This window comes from Oncorhynchus kisutch, linkage group LG25 (genome assembly GCF_002021735.2).
Source record: "Oncorhynchus kisutch isolate 150728-3 linkage group LG25, Okis_V2, whole genome shotgun sequence".
Taxonomy (NCBI): Eukaryota; Metazoa; Chordata; class Actinopteri; order Salmoniformes; family Salmonidae; genus Oncorhynchus; species Oncorhynchus kisutch.
The window spans coordinates 18,328,627-18,352,621 of NC_034198.2; the positions used below are offsets into that span (position 1 = coordinate 18,328,627).

Sequence of the window (23,995 nt, forward strand, 5' to 3'; positions counted from 1 at the left end):
CCGCCCAATGCATCTGCCCAACGCATTACCAGGGGCAAACTACCTGCCCTCCAGGACACCTACAGCACCTGATGTCACAGGAAGGCCAAAAAGATCATCAAGGACATCAACCACCCGAGCCACTGCCTGTTCACCCCGCTATCATCCAGAAGGCGAGGTCAGTACAGGTGCATCAAAGCTGGGACCGAGAGACTGAAAAATAGCTTCTATTTCAAGGCCATCAGACTGTTAACAGCCATCACTAGCACATTAGAGGCTGCTGCCTATAGGCATAGACTAGAAATCACTGGCCACTTTAAGGAATGGAACACTAGTCACTTTAATATTGTTAACATATCTGGCATTACTCATCTCATATGTATATACTGTATTCTATACTATTCTACTGTATCTTAGTCCATTCCGCTCTGACGTCGCTCGTCCATATGTATATGGTCTTAATTCATTCCTACTTAGAGTTGTGTGTATTGGGTACATGTTGTGTAGTTTGTTAGATATTACTGCACTGTCGGAGCTAGAAGCACAAGCAATTCGCTACACCCGCAATAACATCTGCTAATCACGTGTAAGATTTGATTTGACATGTTTGAAAATATAAGGACGTCTGAAACTGTTCAAAGACGAGGTCGGTAGCCCTCAGATTGCGTCTTTGACCCGCTCACATTAAACAAGCATTGATGGCGGTCGCACGCCTCGACTAGGCAACGACATGGGGATTTTGTCTCCGATCTCAAACTTGTCTGGGACAGCTAAATCGTGTAGTGTACACCTGGCTTAATGTTTACATTTGAGTCATTTAGCAGACTCTCTGCTCCAGAGTGATTTACAGTTACTGTACCTGTCTTAAGGTTGCTAGGTACGATAACTACATTAAGTTGCTTGTTATAGTCCTGTTTGGTAACTTATTTCCCCTCCCCAGCATCAATTTCAACCAGGATGCGTCCCTCATCTGTGTGTCTAGTGACCACGGTACAGTCCACATATTCGCTGCAGAGGACCCCAAGAGGAACAAACAGTCCAGGTCGGTCTGAGACAAACATTTAACCTTTCTCTGCACTGTCAACATGATCTCTTAACCGAAGTCCAAATTCTGCAACATTGATTGAAAGTGTATGTAGTGCCTTGTTGCACATGTGGTCAGATGAGTGGCAGTGGTGATGAAGCTCTTTTTGACTGTTCAAGGATATACACCCTGTTCTTTGGAGGAATAACTTAAAAGTGAGCACATTGTTTTTCAAATGTTAATCTTTAAACCAGCCACCATTCCAAACCTATTCTCCAATCCGTACCAGTGCTTCCTGTAATTCCAAACCCATCCCGGAATCATTTGTTGTTTCCTTTTATTCTTAGCCTAGCCTCGGCCAGTTTCCTTCCTAAGTACTTCAGCTCAAAGTGGAGCTTCTCCAAGTTCCAGGTTCCATCAAACTCGCCGTGTGTGTGTTCCTTCGGAACAGAACCCAACTCTGTCATAGGTGAGTAATGCGTGTGTGTGTGTGAGAGGTAGTATCTCTCTCTGAGTACTTGTTTGTGTTGGCAGACCTCTGGAACAGAGCCCAATGCAGTCATGAGCTATACATACTCCAGCTACTTCCTGCCCAGTGTTTATAGACGGATTCGGAGTGACATTACTTCCATACTGACACATACAGTACCAGTCAAAGGTTTGGACACACCTACTCATTCCAGGGTTTTGCTTGATTTTGACTATTTTCTGCATTATAGAATAGTAGTGAAGACATAAACTATGAAATAACACATGGAATCATGTAGTAACCAAACAAGTGTTAAACTAATCCAAATCTTTTTTACATTTGAGATTCTTCAAAGTAGCCACCCTTTGCCTTGACAGTTTTGCACACTTTGCATTTTCTCAACCAGCTTCATGAGGTAGTCACCTGGAATGCATTTTAATTAACAGGTGTGTGTTGATTTGTGGAATTTCTTAATGCGTTTCAGCCAATCAGTTGTGTTGTGACAAGGTAGGGGTGGTATACAGAAGATTGCCCTATTTGGTAAAAGACCACGTCCATATTATGGCAAGAACAACTCAAATAAGCAAAGCGAATCGACAGTCCAACATTACTTTAAGACATGAAGGTCAGTCAATCCAGAAAATGTCTAACTTTGAAAGTTTCTTCAAGTGCAGTTGCAAAAAGCATCAAGCGCTATGATGAAACTGGCTCTCATGAGGACCACCACAGGAAAGGAAGACCCAGAGTTACCTCTGCTGCAGAGGATAAGTTCATTAGAGTTAACTGCACCTCAGATTGCAGCCCAAATAAATGCTTCAGAGTTCAAGTAACAGACACATCTCAACATCAACTGTTCAGAGGAGACTTTGTGAATCAGGCCTTCATCGTCGAATTGCTGCAAAGAAAAGACTTGCTTGGGACTTTCAACTGTTTTTCGACAGGACAATGACCCAACACACCTCCAGGCTGTGTAAGGGCTATTTTGACTAAGAAGGAGAGTGATGGAGTGCTGCATCAGATGACCTGGCCTCCACAATCATCCAACCTCAACCCAATTGAGATGGTTTGGGATGAGTTGGACCGCAGAGTGAAGGAAAAGCAGCCAACAAGTCCTCCGCATATGTGGGAACTCCTGTTGGAAGACCGTTGGAAAAGCATTCCAGGTGAAGCTGGTTGAGAGAATGCCAAAACTGTGCAAAGCTGTCATCAGGGAAAGGGTGGCTATTTTGAAGTATCGAAAATATATTTTTGGGTTTTTACGATTCCATATGTTAATTCATAGTTTTGACATCTTCACTATTATTCTACAATGTAGAAAATAGTACAAAAGAAGGAAAAGCTTTTGAATGAGTAAGTGTCCAAACTTGACTGGTACTGTATATTATTTTTGACTTGACACCACTTATTTGATTGTTTTATTGTTGACACCATTGACTCATTTTACTGTGTTAAATTTATGGATACTTTTCTATAAAAAAAGTTATTTATTTGAGAATATAGCTGATCTATGGTCTCCTATTGGGACCTCTCTCTCTCCTCAGCCATTTGTGCTGATGGCAGCTACTACAAGTTCCTGTTCAATCAGAAGGGGGAGTGTTCCCGAGACGTCTACGCACAGTTCCTGGAGATGACAGACGAGAAGATCTGACCTTTCACCCTACCACCTCCTGCAAACGGACAGACGTGTATATGGCGGATGGGTTTATTTTCTGGAGCAGGAGGACGAGGGGGATGGACAGAAGGAGGAGATGATGTTTCTGCTCACCCACTGCTGATGAACTCTACGTGAAGCGTCAGAGGGAAGGTGAGAGAGACACCATCTCGGAAACAACAGAGGAATGAAAGATGGGCCGAGAGAATTCAGGACTGAGTGCCCTCTGACAACCTACTTAAAGACTCCCTGTACAACTAGACAACTACAGCAAGACGGGGACGAGAACACTCTAACGGACGTCACCTGGGCCTCCTTGTCCTGCTAGTCCGGGGACGAACGAGGGAGACTTGCTTTTTAAAGATGTCTTCCGTGAAATGTACGGTGATCGGGCGGTTATTTTTTAAAGGTGTATAGCGTTGATTCTAATAGGTAGATGCATAGAAAACAAATCTTGTCAACTAACACCGCCTAATCTAACTATAGGGAGTGCCTCTGAGCTGAATCGAGAGTAGAGTGTGTGTATATACTCGCATACATACAGTGCATTCAGAAAGTTCAGACCCCTTCACTTTCTATATTTTGTTACGTTACAGCCTTAATCTAAAATGTAATCATTTTTTCCCATATTATAATCTACACACAATACCCCATAATGACAAAGCGAAAACAGTTTTTTTTTTTGAAATACCTTATTTACATAAGTATTCAGACCCTTTGCTATGAGACTCAATTGAGCTCAGGTGCATGCTGGTTCCATTGATCATCCTTGAGCTGTTTCTACAACTTGATTGGAGTCCACCTGTGGTAACTTCAAATGATTTGGAAAGGCACACACCTGTTTTATATATTGTCCCACAGTTGACAGTGCATGTCAGCAAAAACCAAGCCATGAGGTCGATGGAATTGTTTGTAGAGCTCTGAGACAGGATTGTGTCTGTGATGACACCAAGATTGAACTCTTTGGTCTGAATGAGAAGTGTCACATCTGGATAAAACCAGCCACCATCCCTATGGTGAAGCATGGTGGTGGCAGCATCATGCTGTGGGGATGTTTTTCAGTGGCAGGGACAGGGAGACTAGTCAGGATCGAAGTAAAGATGAACGGAGCAAAGTACAGAGAGATCCATGATGAAAACCTGCTCCAGAGCGCTCAAGACCTCAGACTGGGGAGAAGGTTCACCTTCCAACAGGACAATGACCCTAAGCACAGACAAGACAACACAGAATTGGCTTTGGGACAAGTCTCAATGTCCTTGAGTGGCCCAGCCAGAGCCTGACTTGAACCTGATCGAACATCTCTGGAGAGACCTGAAAATAGCGGTGCAGCGACGCTCCCCATCCAACCTGACAGAGCTTGAGGATCTGCTGAGAAGAATGGGAGAAACTCCCCAAATACATGTGCCAAGCTTATAGTCATACTCATGAAGACTCGAGGCTGTAATCGCTGCCAACAAAGTACTGAGTAAAGGGTCTGAATACTTATGTAAATGTGATTAGTTTTATTTAATACATTTGCAGAATGTGTGTAGATTGAAGGGGAATGATTTAATTCATTTTAGAATAAAGCTGTAACATAAAAATGTTAATTTAATGTAATTTAATGTTAATTTAATGTTAAATTAAGTCTAGGGGTCTGAATCCTTTTCAAATGCACTATGTATATATACAAATTGCATGGGTGGGATTTCACAAGGTAAGGCCATTGAGTTGGTCAGATAACTTTGAAATAAATATTTATTTCAATCATCGTACAGTTGAAGAATTGAGTCAGTTTAAAAGTTCCTATTTTGATATGAAGTTGATATTAAAAGGCTGAGTATTTACGGTGGTTATCTGGTTAACCTCAGTGATCCTCTTGGTGAAACACCACCCTGGTAGAGCTAGGTTTAGCTTTTACTCTCTGTATAAACACAATGAATACGCCAGACTGAACATATGTAACTTACAGCATAAACTGTACAGAATTAGAAGACAATTTCTGATTAACAAGTGTTATCGTTTCACTCTTCCTGCCATTTTCATGTCGCTGTGTGTGTATGTATGTGCAATATTCTTTACAGTATGAGTCTATATGAGGATGAGGTGAATTAGTACCTATAAGCCGACCCAAAAAAACACTGATTTTGGGCTAGATTCAATCCGATTGCCCCTATGCAGCTATGTACCTTTTTAAAAGCAAGATTTCCGTGTTCGCAGAGACTGCATTCATGGTAAACGCTGCATATGTCGGCTCAATCGGAAATGAATGTCAATCACGCTATAATGCAGCTCTTCCGTGGTCTGGATTGAATCTAGGCCCAAGTACTTTGATTAGGATGAAAGCTCAAACTCAATCAGTCTCCAGATGAGAATTTGAATAACGTACAGCTTCTTAACGGATCCTCACCAGACAAGCTTAATTCGTTCGGGTTTATCATACATCCGTTCATGAATTAATACAACCGTTTTCCCAGAGCCAAGCCTTCCCAAGTCATTGTGTGAACTGATGAACTGTTCTGCTATGATCACAGTGAATAGAAAATCCAGTTTCCACCCTGTGCTTACATAAAAAATATGCTTTCAAGATTAAGGGATTGATTCAATCAGATCCGCTTTAGTTGACATCCGCATAGTGGTTGTTTTGGCATTGGGACTGCGATAGAGCTGTCAAATCCACAAGCGTCTCCTGCCATTAAACTTAAAGCAGACATTAACATTGGCTGCATGGTTTAAAAGTGGAATGTAAAATACGCCTCGATTAGGATGATAGAAATCCTCATTATTTAGTTTTCAATTTGAGCGTGTATAGCCTACACTTTCCTGTTCTGAACTTTTAACGTGAATGGAGCGGTGGGCTTCGTGACAATGGTCGTAAGAGCAGCTGCTCAAAGTTGACGGCTCCAACTCAGCTCCACGTCAAATGTGGGTGTCTGCCATCACAGGTTGACGCTTGATCTGATTGAATCTATGCCTAAGATTCAATCTGATTTAAACCAAAATCCACCTTCTCTTTGTGTGACAATGTACACCCATTCCTTTCTGGTGAGGTTTAGTTGGCTGGTGTAGTTTGCCCATGAAGAGAACTCTTCTGCTTGTTCACTATGATCAGCTTAAGCAAATTTCTAGCATAAATTCTGATCTCCATACGACTCAATGTGTGGATCTACATGCAGTATTAACTTTAGAACCCATCTTATGTTTGTCACAGCATCGGCTCATGTGCATGACCTTACAATGCTGTGCTACAATGTATTTAGTGTATTTGTCATTTGTTCCGTTAAATCTGAACTTTGTACCAACGTTCATTTCTCTGTGTTCAATGGGAACCACTGAATGCATTTCATGTGTTGCTTCCTGCTCTGATTGTGCAAGTGGAATTCACTCACTACATGATTGTAAAATCCTGCATTTAAATTTGTGAATAAAACATCAGGTAGTGTAGGTGACTTATTTTGGGGGTCGTGTGATCTGTTTGTGTGTGAAGGTTACTTTAGAAGGAAACATGCTTGCTCCATAAACTCCCAAGACAGCTCTTATCCCTTTGTTTTTGACCTTTTATTTAACTAGGCAAGTCAGTTAAGAACAAATTATTTTCAATGGCGGCCTAGGAACAGTGGGTTAACTGCCTTTATTCAGGGGCAGAACGACAGAGTTGACCTTACCTCGGGGATTCGATCCTGCAACCTTTCGGTTACTAGTCCAACGCTCTAACCACTAGGCTACCTGCCACCCTGTGTTTTCAGCTCTAAAGTAGTACTATAGTAAAGGATATGGTTTTCAGGCAGTTAAAATGTCAGCATATGGACATAAGTGGTCCAGTTGGTTCTGTTATCCATTACATGAGAGCTCCATGTGGGGGAAGTTTGTTGCCAGATCCAAATGGCTCCCTATACGGTGCACTACTCTAAACCAAGGCTATAGACTCTTGTCAAAAGTAGTGCACTATATAATGAATATATAGTAATATATATATGCCCTTTCAGATGCAGCCTTGTTCCATAGAGAAAAGTGTTCTCCCCGTTTCCCACACATCTGGCCCGTAGTAACTTCCTGGAACACTAAACTCCCAGGAATGCAGCTGCAGTGTCATGGTGACTCAATCAACAGCACTGTCCTCCCTACTTCCCTAGAACTAGATTAGTATTCCCTAATCTCAACACCAGGCAGAGATGTAAACTATCTGCTTAGCAGCTGTTTCTCTCCAGTGTTACAGAACATACCTTGGGCCCCTAAAGGACCACTGCAGTAGGAGTCAAGGAATATACAATTTGTTGAAGTTTACAGCATTGTCACCCAGAGATGCCTTGCAAAAGGATGGTTGATCTCACTGTGGCTGGCTGCTGAAACTAACATCGCCGCCTCTTCAGGGCATCTCAGGTTGAAAACAATGTTCTTTGACTGCTTGACAAGGCGACAAACATTCCGTATCGGTCTCTGGGAATGAGCCTTTAGCAGAGATACAGAAATACACAGAGGCGGTACGACACAGGACGAAGGTTTAAATTAATTTATATATATATATATAAAAAAGAAAAAAATGCATTTTACTGAAGCCAAACAAACATCTATCACTTGTTTTTCCTCGTGGAAACATAGAATACCATCTGAACAGAAACAGCCATTGATGACTTGGAAAACAGAAGAAAGGAGGGGAAGAAATAACTCAAATGAAAAGGGTAAGCGCGCAGCACTGTTCAGAATCATACAGTATAGCATTGATTCAGTCTTATTTTTCTTCAGTTATCTGCTCATGTACATTCTCTAAATTCAGTAACATGCAAGCATTGATGAAGCATACAGTCAAACACGCATGGAAATATACTTTTATCTTATAGGATATTTTGTTAAAATATGAAAAATCTAGATGTACAGCGATAAAGAAACTTAAGATTTAGACAAAAACAAGTCACTCCATAGTGTTTTCTTGAAGGAAAAGGGGACTACATTCATTTCACTGAACAGAGTCCACCCCCCCAAAAAATACAGGATTCCACAATATCAGGTGACGTAAGATGTTTTTGACCCCACTTCTAGTTTTTAGTATGGTTATTACTAAATAGATGTGTGTGCCTTGGGAAACGGGTGGTACACTCAAAGAAGATCCTAGGATTCAAGTGTATCTACTCACGACTGCATTAGATAGGTTGACATGAAGGCTAGCTGCCAGAGATATAGGGAATGGTTCCCCAAACACATTATTTTACAGAATACACTACTGTTAACTGTCTTAGGTCATTTCTTTCCAAAAATTAAGCGCTTGCCTATAATGCTGCCGGGATGATGCCATTGGCTACTTCCCTCTCTTGGGGGTTTGTCCTGTGAAAAAAACTAAAAAAGGAACTTTCCAATCAGCAGTGGAAGGCTTGGTGATTCTGGTGGTCAAAGTCCAGAGGTCTGTTTTGATCTCATTTCCATTTTTATAGACTTAATTTACATTTAAACGTTAACAAGACTTAACTGTGCTTCACTTAAGGTTTAGTTGTAGTTTGTATCTCAAACAGGGTCAACTTCCAACTTCTAACAACTTCTAATTTTCCTTTTTTGTTGTCGTTGCTTGTCCTGGTTTTGGTCTTTTAGTTTTCGCATCATATTATTTTCTGCTTTTTATACCAATGGGTGGGTGGTGGTCTGTCTACTACTCACACATACTGTAGTCCGGAGGTGGATCTATACCTCGTTGTCTTTTGGCACCTTGGAGTAGATGATAAACGTGGTTTCGAGTGAGAGTCCGGTCGTGGGAGTGGGATAGTAGAGCTCATTAAGGAGAGGGGTCAAGACCTCTACTTATCGCCAGCCTTTTCACTAACCCCATTGTCCCCGTCTCCGCTTGTGCACGAGTTGGTTACAACGGGGGCTATGCCCTCGCCCCCCTCCTCAGTTTTGACCCTCTTGGGTTCGGGGTGGTCGGCCAGCTCCCCGTTTTGCCTCTTGGTGGGCAGCGATGCAGAGGCAGAGGCATGAGCAGCCAACAGGTGGAGGGGGTTCACCACTGCTGAGAGAGGGGATAGAGAGGGAGTTTCACTACTGGATTCCTGGCAGGCCTGACAAACAAGCAGTATGGAGTGAAAAGGCTGGTAAAGTAATTTTTATCTGCCATTTTTAAAGCTTCATGGGTGTTGGGTGCCATTTTGAAAATGTCTCACCTGTGTTAGCAGCAGTAGTGATGGGAACCAGGTGAGTCCCGTTCTGTGTGATGGCCTTGATAGGAAGCCGATGCTGGCCCAGGGGAGGTTGTTGCACGATGGTAACTGTTAGGGGTGTGGCCTGGGAGGTCTGGATTATGCGATTGGCCCCGCCTATAGAGGAAGTAGTGATGCCTGGGACAGACTCCACTTTGACTGGGAAAGAGCGACAAACACTTTGCAATATAAGACTACAAATCTTAAATTTATAAAAGGGACTGTTACAGCAAAGAATGGAAAAATTTACTGTAAATCAGTCTCCCCACCTTTGACCCCATTGTGGTCTCCCCCTCCGTTCTCCTGCGGTTCTGTTTTCAGCGTAACAACTGAATTCTGTGTGGCAGCGACAGTAGCCATGGTGACCATCGGAATCTGTTGGAGTACGTGCACTGTCTGCATGATGGGGGCAGAGCTTACAGCTGTTGTCATGACAGGCGTTGCCATGGTGTAGGTAACAGGCTTCATTGTCGTCTGGGGCAACTGTCGCTGCATGGCGATCAGCACCGGCTGGCTGTTCAGAGTGGAGCCTGTCAGAAACAAGCGTCAGAGGTCAGACACTAAATGGAGTGGTTTTACCACCCACCACCAGAAAAAAATTTAAAAAAACATTCCAACATAACTCACCAGTAGCACTCTTAGCGAATTGGGCCTCCTGGATGACAGCTAGTTTGGGCTGTAGGGCAGTGGCCGTGGTGGGAGCTGTGGCCCGAGCTGGCTCTGGGTCCATGGGGACAGGGGAGCCCTCCCTGGATAGGCTTTCTGGGGTCTGCACACCACTGGAGTGGGCCGACAGCCCCCCTGTGTGGCTAGGAGAGGCCGGGGCACTCCTGAAGGGAAGACAGCAGGAAGACTATTAGAATGATGCAAACGTGAAAGTGTGTGCTGTCATCTGTGTGCGCATACCAATAAGAAACATCCTCCCCAGAGCCCATTGGCTCATTTAGAGCTCAGTAGCCTTTGCAAGTTCCCCAAAAACCTGATGTTCCGGTTTTAGAGTTAACAAGGCGACACCACATATTTTTTTCAGTTTTCGTGAAGACAAGCATCTAGGGGGTCTGGTTTCAAATGTTTATTTTACACATGTATGTTAGGTTAAGAGCTCAGTGTCCCAGACAGACAAATCATTTAATCTACCTGCAGTGCCTAACTGAGCTCACAGGGGGCATGCCATTTCAAACCACAGTATATATATACACACAAGGTGTATTTGTAAAGTATTCAGACCCTTTGACCTTTTCCACACTTTGTTACATTACAGCCTTATTCTAAAATGGATTAAACCCCCCCCCCCCCCCCAATCTACACACAATTCCTTAATGAGTCGGACGGGAAGGATATACTCAACACCCGAACAGGCCCTCATCCCCGTCATTTGCTGGAGAAAGAAACAGATTTCATGGAAAGAGATCGGGATGCCTTATGAGGATCAGGCGATGAGTGGCTAACCTGCCTTTGCCATCCGTATTGTCAGCTAACATTCAAATCGCTGGAAAATAAATGGGACGAACTGAAAGCATGTATATCCTACCAACGGGACATTAACTGTAAATATTTTATGTTTCAGCTGAACGACGACATTAAGAACATACAGCTGGAGGGTTATTACCTGCCATCGGCAGGACAGAACAGGGGGGGGGGGGGGGGATATAACCTCTAGACCACCTTTACTCCACACACAGAGACATGTACGAAGCTCTCCTTCGCCCTCCATTTGGCAAATCTGACCATAATTCTATCCTCTAGATTCCTGTTTACAAGCAAAAATTAAAGCAGGAAGCACCAGTGACTCGGTCTATAGAAAAAGTGGTCAGATGAAGCAAATGCTAAACTACAGGAATATGGAATATGTTCCAAGATTCTTCAGATGGCATTGAGGAGTACACAACGTCAGTCACTGGCTTCATCAATAAGTGCATCGATGACGTCGTCCCCATGACCGTATGTACATATCCCAACCAGAATCCATGGATTACCGGAAATTGCACTGTGCTTATAAGAAATCCCACTATAGCCTCTGACGAACCATCAAACAGGCAAAGCATTAATACAGGACCAAGATCGAATTGTACAGACTACAAAGGGAAGCACAGCTAAGAGCTGCCCAGTGACACGAGCCTACCAGACGAGCAAAATAACTTCTATACTCACTTTGAGGCAAGTAACACAGAAACATGCATGAAAGCATCAGCTGTTCCGGACGACTGTGATCACGTTCTCTGCAGCTTGTGTGAGTAAGACCTTTAAACAGGTCAACATTCACAAGGCCGCAGGGCCAGACGGATTACCAGGACATGTACTCCAAGCGTGCGCTGACCAACTGGCAAGAGTCTTCACTGACATTTTGAACCTCTCCCTGTCGGAGTCTGTAATACCAACATGTTTCAAACAGACCACCATAGTCCCTGTGCCCAAGAACACTAAGGTCACCTGCCTAAATGACTACCGACCCGTAGCACTCACTTCTGTAGCCATGAAATGCTTTGAAAGGCTGGTCATGGCTCACAACAACATTATCCCAGAAACCCTAGACCCACTCCAATTTGCATACCACCCCAACAGATCCACAGATGATACAATCTCTATTGCACTCCACACTGCCCTTTCCCACCTGGACAAAAAGGAACACCTATGTGAGAATGCTATTCTTTGACTACAGCTCAGCGTTCAACACCCTAGTGCTCCCAAAGCTCATCACTAAGCTAAGGACCCTGGGACTAAACACCTCCCTCTACAACTGGATCCTGTACGTCTTGACGTGCCACCCCCGTGTTTTAAGGGTAGGTAACAACACGCTGATCCTCAACACGGGGGTCCCCTCAGGGGTGCGTGCTCAGTCCCCTCCTGTACCTGTTCACTCATGACTGCATGGCCAGGCACAACGCAAACACCATCATTAAGTTTGCCGATGACAACAGTGGTAGGCCTGATCACCGACAACGATGAGACGGCCTACAGGGAGGAGGTCAAATACCTGACCATGTGGTGCAAGGACAACAACCTCTCCCTCAACGTGACCAAGACAAAGGAGATGATTGTGGACTACAGGAAAAGGAGTACCGAGCACACCCCCAGTCTCATTGACGGGGCTGTAGTGGAGCAGATTGAGAGCTTCAATTTCCTTGGTGTCCACATCACCAACGAACTAACTAACTAACTAACATGGTCCAAGCACACCAAGACAGTCGTGAAGAGGGCATGGCAAAACCTATTCCCCCTCAGGAGACTGAAAAGATTTGACATGGGTCCCCAGATCCTCAAAAGGTTTTACATCTGCACCATCAAGAGCATCCTGACAGGTTGTATAAGTGGCTGGTATGGCAACTGCTCGGCCTACGACTGCCAGGCACTACACATGGTAGTGCCTACGGCCCAGTCCATCACCAGGGACAAGCTTCCTAACATCCAGAACCTCTATACAAGGCGGTGTCAGAGGAAGGCCATAAATTGTCAAAGACTCCTGCCACCGTAGACAGACTGTTCTCTCTGCTACCGCACGGCAAGCAGTACCGGAGCACCAAGTCCAGGTCCATGAGGCTTCTAAACAGCTTCTACCCCCAAGCCATTAGACTGATCAAATGGCTACTCAAACTATTTGCATTGACCCCCCACCTTCTACTCTTATCTATGCATAGTCACTTTAATAACTACCTACATGTACAGTTGAAGTCTCCGACTTTACATACACCTCAGCCAAATACATTTAAACTCCGTTTTTCACAATTTATGACATTTTATCCTAGTAAACATTCCCTGTCTTAGGTCAGTTAGGATCACCACTTTATTTTAAGAAATGTGAAATGTCAGAATAATAGTAGGATAAATCATTCTATTTTAGCTTTGATTTCTTTCATCACATTTCTAGTGGGTCAGAAGTTTACAGACACTCAATTAGTATTTGGTAGCATTGCCTTTAAATTGTTTAACTTGGGTCAAATGTTTTGGGTAGCCTTCCACAAGCTTCCCACAATAAGTTGGGTGAATTTTGGCCCATTCCTCCTGACAGAGCTGGTTTAACTGAGTCAGGTTTCTAGGCCTCCTTGCTCGCACACACTTTTTCAGTTCTGCCCACAAATTGTCTATAGGACTGAGGTCATGGCTTTGTGATGGCCACTCCAATACCTTGACTTTGTTGTCCTTAAGCCTTTTTGCAAGTATGCTTGGGGTCATTGTTCATTTGGAAGACCTATTTGCGACCAAGCTCTAACTTCCTGACTGATGTCTTGAGATGTCGCTTCAATATATCCACAATTTTCCTACCTCATGATGCCATCTATTTTGTGAAGTGCACCAGTCCCTCCTGCAGCAAAGCAGGAGGGCTTCACGGTTGGGATGGTGTTCCTCGGCTTGCAAGCCTCCACCTTTTTCCTCCAAATATAACGATGGTCATCATGGCCAAACAGTTGTTTTGTTTCATCAGACCAGAGGACATTTCTCCAAAAAGTACGATCTTTGTCCCCATGTGCAGTTGCAAACCGTAGTCTGGCTTTTTTATTTGTACCTGTTTCCTCCAGCATCTTCACATGGTCCTTTGCTGTTGTTCTGGGATTGCACTTTTCGCACCAAAGTACGTTCATCTCTAGGAGACAGAACGAGTCTCCTTCCTGAGCGGTATGACGGCTGCGTGGTCCCATGGTGTTTATAGTTGCGTACTATTGTTTGTACAGATGAACGTGGTACTTTCATGCATTTGGAAATTGCTCCCAAGGATGAACCAGACTTGTGGAGGTCCACAAATTTTTTTCTGAGGTCTTGGCTGATTTCTTTTGATTTTTCCATGATGTCAAGCAAAAGAGGCCCTGAGTTTGAAGGTAGGCCTTGAAACACATCCACAAGTACACCTCCAATTGACTCAAAGTATGTCAATTAGCCTATCAGAAGCTTCTAAAGCCGTGACATGATTTTCTGGAATTTTCCAAGCTGTTTAAAGGCACAGTCAACTTAAGTGTATGTAAACTTCTGACCCACTGGAATTGTGATACAGTGAATAATAAGAGAAATAATCTGTCTGTAATCAATTGTTAGAAAAATGACTTGTGTCCTGCACAAAGTAGATGTCCTAACAGACTTGCCAAAAATAGAGTTTGTTAACAAGAAATTTGGGGAGTGGTTGAAAAACGAGTTTTAATGACTCCAACCTAAGTGTATGTAAACTTCTGACTTCAACTGTACATATTACCTCAATTACCTTGACACCAGTGCCCCCCGCACATTGATTCTGTGCCAGTATCCCCTGTACATAACAATAGCGGGGTTATTTACTGCTGCTCTTTAATTATTTGTTATTCTTTTTGTATAGATATTTTCTTAACTGCATTGTTGGTTAAGGGCTTGTAAGTAAGCATTTCACTGTAAGGTCTACGTCGCATGTGACAAATCAAATTTGATTTGAAAATACCCCATAACGAGAAAGAAAAAACAGGTTTAGCCATTTTTGCAAATGTAAAAAATACCTTTTACTCAGTACTTTGCTGAGGCACCTTTGGCAGAGATTACAGCCTCCAGTCTTCTTGGATATGACGCTACAAGCTCGGCACACCTGTATTTGGGGAGTTTCTCCCATTCTTCTCTGCAGATCCTCAAGCTCTGTCAGGTTGGGTGGGGATCGTTGCTGTGCAGCTATTTTCTGTGTGCTTGGCTGTGTGCTTAGGGTCATTGTCCTGTTGGAAGGTGAACATTTGCCCCAGTCTGAGCGCTCTGGAGCAGGTTTTCATCAAGGATCTCTGTACTTCCGTTCACCTTTGCCTTGATCCGGACTACTCTCCCAGTGTCTGCCGTTGAAAAACATCCCTACAGCCTGATGCCGCCACCACGTTTCACCGTAGGGATTGTGCCAGGTTTCCTCCAGACGTGATGCTTAGTATTCAAGCCAAAGAGTTCAAGCTTGGTTTCATCCGACCAGAGAATCTTGTTTCTCATGGTCTGAGTCCTTTAGGTGCCTTTCGGCAAACTCCAAGTGGGCTGTCATGTCTTTTACTGAGGATTGGCTTCCGGAAGGTTGTCCTTCTGGAAGGTTCTCCCATCTCCACAGAGGAACTCTGGAGCTCTGTCAAAGTGACCATTGGGTTCTTAGTTACCACCTTCACCAAGGCCCTTCTCCCCCGATTGCTCAGTTTGAGCAATATGCACAACTTCTTCCATGAAAGAATGATGGAGGCCTCTGTGTTATTGGGGACCTGCAATGCTGTAGAAATGTGTTGGTACCCTTCCCCAGATCTGTGCCTCGACTCAATCCTGTCTCGGAGGTCTACGGACAATTCCTTTGACCTCATGGCTTGTTTTTTTCTCTGACATGGACTATCAACCGTGGGGCCTTATAAAGACAGGTGTGTGCCTTTCCAAATCATGTCCAATCTAATGAATTTACCACAGGTGGACTCCAAGTTGTAAAAACATCTCAAGGATGATCAATGGAAACAGCATGCACCTGAGCTCAATTTCGAGTCTCATAGCAAAGGGTCTGAATACTTATGTAAATTAGGTATGTTTTTTTTATAAATAAATGTGCATACATTTCTAAAAACCTGATTTTCACTTTGTCATTATGGGCTATTGTATGTAGATTGAGGAAACAAATATATTTAATCAATTTTAGAATAAGGCTGTAACGTAACAAAATGTGGAAAAAGTGAAGGGGTCTGAATACTTTCCGAATGCACTGTATATGAGGGAAATATATACTGAGTGTATAAAACATTAGGAAAACCTTCCTACTATTGAGTTGCACCCCCTTTTGCCCTCAGAACAGCCTCAATTTGTCCGGGCATGGACTCTACAAGGTGTTGAAAGCATTCCACAGGGATGCTGGCCCATGTTGACTCCAACGCTTTCCACAGCTGTGTCCAGTTGGCTGGATGTCCTTTGGGTGGTGGACCATTCTTGATACACATAGGAAACTGTTCAGCGTGGAAAACCCCAAATGCGTTGCAGTTCTTCCCACACAAAATCGTAGGCCTGGCACCTACCACCATACATACCCCATTCAAAGACACTTAAATACTTTGTCTTGCCCATTCACCCTCTGAATGGCACATGTGCACTATCCATGTCTCAAGGCTTAAAAATCCTTCTTTAACTTGTCTCCTTCCCTTCATCTACACTGTCTGAAGTGGATTTAACAGGTGACAATCACCAAGGGGTCATAGCCTTCACCTGGTTAGTCTGTCATGGAAAGAGCAGGTGTTCCTAATGTTTTGTACACTCAGTGTACATGGAAATAGAGTATTACCTAGATGAGAGGGGCCCCAGCGGGGTCCTGAAGCAGGGTACCCCCCTGGCCCTGCGTTTCCTGAACGCCTGTTCACACAACTTGCCCTCTGATGAGGGGTCGATCCTCCAGAACGATCCCTTACCCGGTTCTTCCTGAGACCGAGCCACTTTGATGAAGTAGCGGTTCAGAGACAAGTTGTGACGGATCGAGTTCTAGAACACAAAAGAGAGAGACAGTATTCATTACTATGGAAAGGTTATGGAACAAGAGATTGAGATTCTGGAACAAGACAGAAGTGAGAATGATGGAATTATAGAACACCAGGGAGAGAGACAGAAGGGGGGGAGCGAGAGAAACAATGAATCAGTTTCTGGAACACAAGGGAGGAAGATGTAAGCAATTGAGTTCAGTTCAAAAACACATGAACGAACGATTGTGATGGATAAAGTGAGACAGGATAACTTAAAAAGAAGCTGTTTACTTCGATGTCAGTTTGTCTCTCATTCTAAGAAATACCACAGCAGCATGAAATACAGGGTGGATTCACCAACCTGCCAGCCTTTGTCTGCGGTCCTGTAGTAGGGGTAGTTCTTGGTGATGTGTGTGTAAATCCCATTCAGAGTCAGCTGCTTGTCGGGGGCCATGGTGATGGCCTGGACTATTAGTTGGGCATAGGAATACGGTGGCTTGGAGTCATCCTGAGGACAGAACAAATGGTGAATTGGGCTTTATTTCATGCTACAGATATTGCAGCATTTAGATTTTTTGCTATAATTGCATGTGCTTATCTGGGTCAATTTCCCAAAAAATAAAAGGGTTTGGTTTTGTGGGAACTTGTGTGAGGAACATGAAACTGAAAACATGTTGGAAAACAAGTAGAGCCCCACCCTCCCCATTTTACTAGCATTCACCAGGGTTCCTCACTCAAGTTTATATTTTCCCGAATGTTTCAACGGACTTCAATGAGTAACCCACCCCAGAGAACCAAAACAAATCCAATGTGTTCTGTCACCCTGGGCTCAGGGATGTATTCAAGAGGGTGCAACAGAACGTTGAGACAGAAGCGTATTGGGTAGAACAGATACCACTGTCTGTCAGGTAGAACAGGGAATAGTTTAGCTCTTTTAGTCTCCTTTCTATTTGCACCGTTCTGAACGCTTCACTTTGCCGACTCACCTCAGGACTAGGAGTGCATTTCAAATGTCTACTGAGGAATCCTCTTCTCATATACTTTCCTTCATCAGTACTGGTCTGTCAGACGTGGCCTGGTCTCTCATTTAGCTTCCATTATACTGCCTTGACTGATCTCTTTTTCATATCAGTGTAAAGGAAAGGAGACAAGGAGAGGAAGCCACTTCAGATGCATCCCTGAGTTGCTGGTGTCTCACCTTGGGGCTGTCTCCACCCGAGCCGTCCTTGTCGTCTGTTTGGGAGTTCTCGTTGACGAGGTCAGCGGTCAGCACGCGGCCCATCCTATAGCCAGACAGCCCCGCCCCTCTGGGACTTGACGGACAGGAGTTTGGACAGGAGTTGGCGGCACTGTGGGGGACGAGAAACAATTTAAGTGAGACGGTGGGAGAGAGCATGGTAATCCTGCAATGGCAAAAAAATATCTAATAAATAATGAAACAACGAAGTGTTGGAGAAGTAAAAGTGCAATATGTGCCATGTAAAAAAGCTAACGTTTAAGTTCCTTGCTCAGAACACGAAAACATATGAAAGCTGGTGGTTACTTTTAACATGAATATCTTCAATATGCCCAGGTAAGAAGCTTTAGGTTGTAGATATTATAGGACTATTTCTGTCTATACCATTTGTATTTCATATACCTTCAACTATTGGATGTTCTTATAGGCACTTTAGTATTGCCAGTGGAACAGTATAGCTTCCATCCCTCTCCTCGCCCCTACCTGGGCTCGAACCAGGCACACGTCGACAACAGCCATCCTCGAAGCACCGTTACCCGCCGCGGCTCTTGCAGAGCAAGGGGAACAACTACTTCAAGGTCTCAGAGCGAGAGACGTCACCTATTGAAAACGCTATTAGTGCGCACCCCGCTAACTAGCTAGCCATTTCACATCGGTTACATCAGCCTAATCTCGGGAGTTGATAGGCTTGAAGTCATAAACAGCTCAATGCTTGAAGCACAGCGAAGAGCTGCTGGCAAAGGCACAAAAGTGCTGTTTGAATTCATGCTTACAAGCCTGCTGCTGCCTACCACCGCTCAGTCAGACTGCTCTATCAAATAATAGACTTAATTATAACACACAGAAATACGAGGCTTAGGTCATTAATATGGTAAAAATCCGGAAACTATCATTTTGAAAACAAAATGTTTATTCTTTCAGTGAAATACAGAACCGTTACGTATTTTATCTAACGGGTGGCATCCATAAGTCTAAATATTGCTGTTACATTGCACAACTTTCAATGTTATGTCATAATTACGTAAAACTCTGGCAAATTAGTTCGCAACGAGCCAGACGTCCCAAACTGTTGCATATAACCTGACACTGCGTGCAATAAACGCATGACAAGTGACAATTTCCCTAGTTTAATATTGCTTGCTAACCTGGATTTCTTTTAACTACATATGCAGGTTTAAAAATATATATACTTCTGTGTATTGATTTTAAGAAACGCATTGATGTTTATGGTTAGGTACATTCATGCAACGATTGTGCTTTTTTCGCAAATGCACTTTTGTTAAATCATCCCGTTTGGTGAAGTTGGCTGTCTTTGTTGGGAAGAAATAGTCTTCACACAGTTCGCAACGAGCCAGGCGGCCCAAACTGCTGCATATACCCTGACTCTTGCACAGAACGCAAGAGAAGTGACACAATTTCCCTAGATAAAAGAAATTCATGTTAGTAGGCAATATTAACTAAATATGCAGGTTTAAAAATATATACTTGTGTATTGATTTTAAGAAAGGGGTTGATGTTTATGGTTAGGTACACATTGGTGCAACGACAGTGCTTTTTTCACGAATGCGCTCGTTAAATCACCCGTTTGGCGAAGTAGGCTATGATTCAATGATAAATTAACAGGCACCGCATCGATTATATGCAATGCAGGACAAGCTAGATAAACTAGTAATATCATCAACCATGTGTAGTTAACTAGTGATTATGTTAAGATTGATTGTTTTTTATAAGATACGATTAATGCTAGCTAGCACCTTACCCTGGCTCCTAGCTGCACTCGCATGACAGGGAGTCAGCCTGCCACACAGTCTCCTCGTGGAGTGCAATGTAATCGGCAGTGATCGGTGTCCAAAAATGCTGATTACCGATTGTTATGAAAACGGCCCTAATTAAAATCGGCCATTCCGATACATACATACACACCAGGAGTATTCAAATCTAAGCCTGGGGGTCCGGTACTGCTGGTTCTGGTCTACCTGATAATTAATTGCACCCACCAAGTGAGAAAGGTCTAAATCCATCCCTGATTAGGGAGGGGGGGGGGGAGAATAAAAATCAGCATTTGAACTCACATCGAGGTCCAGATTTAAATAACCATGCTATTTGCTCTGACTGTTTCATGGCTCCAACTTCACTCCAGTCTCACCTGAGGGTGCCAGTGGGTGAGGGAAGCGGGCTTATGAGGTGGGCGATGTTGTCTGGAATGTTGATGGTCAGCGGCGCCATTTGGTGCTGGACGGGCTTGACCGGTGACTCCGACACGTTCCTACGCTCCTTCTTATCACTGGACAGGGCTGTGAACGTGATCTTGATGTTGGTGCTGGGGAACCGGAAACAGCACCTAGAAAACAAAGAGAGGGAGAGTCAGATAATATCAGGACATGACAAGTGCAGGCCATCCAGACTCACTCAACAATTGTGAGAATGTCTCTTTCATTATGCATATTGACTGCTACACACCAGCAGTGAAGCTATGACCATCTTTGCACACAGTCAAAACAAGCAGTGCAGCTCTAATAAACCAATATGGGCCAGAAGAGTTAGCCATTAAACTGGGTTTATAAATGGATGGCCATCATGACACTTACATAACTGGTCTTATTATTACATGGGGGTATATTTGGACCATATCATCTGCTCTGGGACCAGCTGACTGGCCTGCTGTGACATAGGCCTAGTTGATATTTCAGACCTCATAGAATCAGAGTTGTAAACAGGTCTACTAATCAAGACTATTTCAAACCCCCCTACTTCTACTGGCCATTTCCTACAGGGAACATTTGGAAAAGTTAGCAATTCAGCTTGATCTAGAAACCATACTGACGATATAAGCACGAGGTAGGTATACTTTGTTTCTACATGATGCCGCGCAAACATTGCAACACATCCGACTTTAAATAATGCTGAGAATGAGCACGGCCCATCGCAAACGTACAGGTAACTAGCTGAAGGGCCTTCAGAAAGTATTCAAACCCCTTGACTTGTTCCACATGTTGTTGTGTTACAGCTTGAATTCAAGATGGATAATAATCTACACACAACACCCCATAATGGCAAAGTGAAAACATGTTTTTTTTGGACATTTTTTAAAATTAAAACACATATCAAATTGACAGAAGTAGCCACACCCTTTTGCTATGACACTAACTTGAGCTCAGGTTCAAGTCCACCTGTGGCCAATTCAATTGCTTGGACACGATTTAGAAAACAACACACCTGTCAATGTAAGGTCCCACAGTTGATAGTGCATGTCAGAGCAGAAAATATACCATTAAGTCCAAGGAACTGGCCGTAGAAAGATTTGTGATGTGGCATATATTTGGGGAAGGGTATACAACTATTTACTGAGTGTTGAAAGTTTCCAAGAGCATAGTGGTCTCCATAATTGTGAAATGGAAAAAATATAGAACTACTCAGACTCTGCCTAGAGCTGGCTGTCTGACCAAACTGAGTAACCAGTCAAGAAGGACCTTGGTCAGGGAGGTGAACAAGAACTCAATGATCCCTCTGACAGAACTACAGCTGAGATGTAGCTAACCTGTACTTGGCTGATGGGCTAACCTGCCAGAAGGACAACAGTCTCTACAGCACTTTACCAATCTGGGCTTTATGGGAGAGTGGCCACTCCCGAGCTGAGAAAAAGGCACATGACCACATGTGATGGGTTTGCAAAAAGATTCTGTGGTCTGATGAGACAAATGTAACTCTTTGGTCTGAATGCAAAGCTCTACATCTGGAAGAGGCACAGCTCATCATACCATCCCTCCCGTGAAGCATGGTGGTGGTGGCATCATGCTATGGGGATGCTTTTCAGCGGCATGGACTGGGAGACTGGTAAGGATAGAAGGAACAACGAATGGAGCCAAACAAATGCATATCCTTGATGAGAACCTGCATCAGTGCAAATGACATTTGACTAGGGTGAAGATTTACATTCCAACAGGACAGTGACCCCAAGCATTACAGCCAAAGCAACAATGGAATGGCTTCAGAACAAGAATGTGAAAGTCCTTGAATGGCCCAGTCAAAGCCCGGCCTTTAATCCCATTAAATATGTTGAAAGACTTGAAGATTGCTGTTCAACACCACGCCCCATCTAATTTAGCAGAGCTTGAGAACGTCTGCAAGAAAGAATGGGAGAAAATCCCCAAATCCAGATGTGCAAAGCTGATCCAGACATACCCAAGAAGACTCAAAGCTGTAATCACCACCAAAGGTGCTTCTACAAAGCATTGACTCAGGGGTGTGGATACTTATGTACACGAGATATTTCACTTTCAATACATTTATAAACATTTTCACTTTGTCATTATGGGGTATCTAGATGGGTGACGGGAAAAAAAGATTCATTTAATTCAGGATGTAACAACAATGTAGAATAAATCAAAGGGTTCGAATACATTCTGAAGGCACTGTACATATTCCAAACACTGTGCTAGAAAGAGATATTCACACAAATATATGCACGCTTAGTAATTGTATTAAATGTTAAATTACAACCTTTTCAGGTTGTTTCGCGAAACCATTCTATGCAAAGAAAACAAGCGTTGCCAGTTGACATTAGCTAGCGGCTCACTAACGTTTGGTGGGGACAGGCGCGGTGTGTTGCTTGACACAACACGTGCGGCGGCGGGGGAACAAAACAATAACAAAGCGGAGGTCAGAATATAGTCACATTTACGTAAGCTAGCAGTTCTATCTCGACATAAAATGTAAAATACTACCCATCTTACATTCGTGGGAGCTGCAGAGGTGGAGCCCCTCGTCTCTGGAACACCCCATCCACAAACACCCCGTTTTTGCCGAGGCATCGGAGGTAGAATTCCCCGCTACCGGTGCCGTCTTCACCAGCGGTGAAAATTTCGAGGTGCCGGCGAGAGATGAAACTGGAGTGGCCCATGCTAACGTCCACCGAGCCCTGCGATGAGTTCCGTCCGATGGTCGCCGACCTCTTCTTCATCAGGTATTCGAATTCTCGGCCCTCAAGCCGGGCGACTGCCGACCCCATCGCCATCTTCTTGGGGGTTCTAATGTTGAGGCTGTGTGCGGAAAAATAGAATTGGAGAGCACTTTAAATTTGGCAGTTGAGAATTTCAGAGATTTCGTAAAAGGGAATCCAATTTTAAACCGAGAATAATTTGGACAGGAACGTGCCAGATCGGGGACACAGCGGCTCCAACCCACCGCCGCGACAGAGAGAAAGAGAAGGGACAACAGCCAACCAAAGGAGGCCAAATGGGCGGAAAGGAGGTTACTGATGGCTCAACGATCCAATCACTTCAAAGATTGGGTAGGCAAATAAACTGTGTTTACCAATGACAATCACATATAAATACTGGGGGGAAAAACAAGGTTGATTGCACTGTAGGCTGACACGCAAATCGATGGCTGAATGTAAACTATGGTATCCGAAAATTACGGAATGGACTGAAGTTTTGTAAATGGGTAGTTGATATACAGTATTGCTAAAACAAAAGTTATAATAAATAAATACACTTCTAAAATGGAATTAAAAAACATATAGTTGCAATAAATGATGTCTTAACAACTCAAAATATTGTGGCCACCGTGGATTTGAAATGTATATCCAATTTATGTCGGTGCTTTGAATTTGTCCTCTGGTGTGACTATAGCATCACTATAAATGTTAATATAAAGGTTTAATTATTCTCAAATAGAAAATATTTTCACTCCTTATTAGTTACTTTTGTATTTAAAATCGATCTCACCTGCCCTCCTGGAAACCTACAGCACCCAATGTCACAGGAAGGCCTAAAAGATCACCAAGGACAACAACCACTCGAGCCACTGCCTGTCCCCCCCCCCCATCAAAGCTGGGACCTAGAGACTGAAAAATAGCTTCCATCTCAAGGCCATCAGACTGTTAAACAGCCATCACTAACACAGAGAGGCTGCAGCCTACATAAAGACTTGAAATCATTGGCCACTTTAATAAATTAATCACTAGTCACTTTAATAATGCCACTTTAATAATGTTTACATATCTTGCATTACTCATCCCATATGCACACTACCGTTCAAAAGTTTGGGGTCACTTAGAAATGTCCTTGTTT

The 23,995-nt window shown here is 43.5% G+C and overlaps 3 protein-coding genes across 10 annotated transcripts in view; 2 read left to right on the forward strand and 1 right to left on the reverse strand.

The window, feature by feature from the left end:
• wdr45b (WD repeat domain 45B) overlaps positions 1-6,555 on the forward strand; it is a 12,650-nt gene extending 6,095 nt beyond the window's left edge. For all 4 annotated transcript variants that reach the window (XM_031805223.1, XM_031805224.1, XM_020460698.2 and 1 more), the window contains 3 exons: positions 920-1,021; positions 1,351-1,472; positions 3,014-6,555. In XM_031805223.1, coding sequence (XP_031661083.1) covers positions 920-1,021; positions 1,351-1,472; positions 3,014-3,120 — 331 coding nt within the window. In that variant the 3' untranslated portion in view covers positions 3,121-6,555. The remainder of the gene's footprint in view (positions 1-919; positions 1,022-1,350; positions 1,473-3,013) is intronic.
• On the reverse strand, positions 5,769-23,133 carry foxk2a (forkhead box K2a). Of its 2 annotated transcripts, none has more exons than XM_020461044.2 (9): positions 22,655-23,133; positions 20,068-20,262; positions 17,883-18,033; positions 17,046-17,192; positions 16,513-16,706; positions 9,912-10,114; positions 9,554-9,814; positions 9,249-9,443; positions 5,769-9,097 (listed from the first exon to the last, which is right to left on the reverse strand). In XM_020461044.2, exons 1-9 carry the CDS (start codon positions 22,933-22,935, stop codon positions 8,886-8,888), a joined length of 1,839 nt encoding a protein of 612 aa, XP_020316633.1. In that variant the 5' UTR covers positions 22,936-23,133; the 3' UTR covers positions 5,769-8,885. The 2 variants fall into 2 exon arrangements, with proteins under 2 accessions (XP_020316633.1, XP_020316634.1); XM_020461045.2 differs by having other exon boundaries at positions 7,598-9,094; positions 22,655-23,115.
• Positions 21,399-23,995, forward strand: part of LOC109870519 (uncharacterized) — a 34,265-nt gene continuing 31,668 nt past the window's right edge. For 2 of the 4 annotated variants that reach the window (XM_020461049.2, XM_020461051.2), the window contains exon 1: positions 23,109-23,211. In XM_020461049.2, the coding sequence (XP_020316638.1) occupies positions 23,179-23,211 (33 nt within the window). In that variant the 5' untranslated portion in view covers positions 23,109-23,178. Of the gene's footprint in view, positions 22,885-23,067; positions 23,212-23,995 lie in introns of those variants that run through there. The other 2 variants (XR_004205512.1, XM_020461047.2) reach the window with 2 other exon arrangements.

Bases quoted from the DNA above. Each gene is read 5' to 3' on its own strand.
- foxk2a (XM_020461044.2), bottom strand. From the start codon at position 22,935: ATGGCGATGGGGTCGGCAGTCGCCCGGCTTGAGGGCCGAGAATTCGAA. The intron at 20,263-22,654 runs GTAAGATGGGTA...TTTGTTTTCTAG, and splicing joins CCTCTGCAGCTCCCACGAAT to GTGCTGTTTCCGGTTCCCCA. The intron at 10,115-16,512 runs GTAATACTCTAT...TCTTCCCTTCAG, and splicing joins CTGGGGCCCCTCTCATCTAG to GAGTGCCCCGGCCTCTCCTA.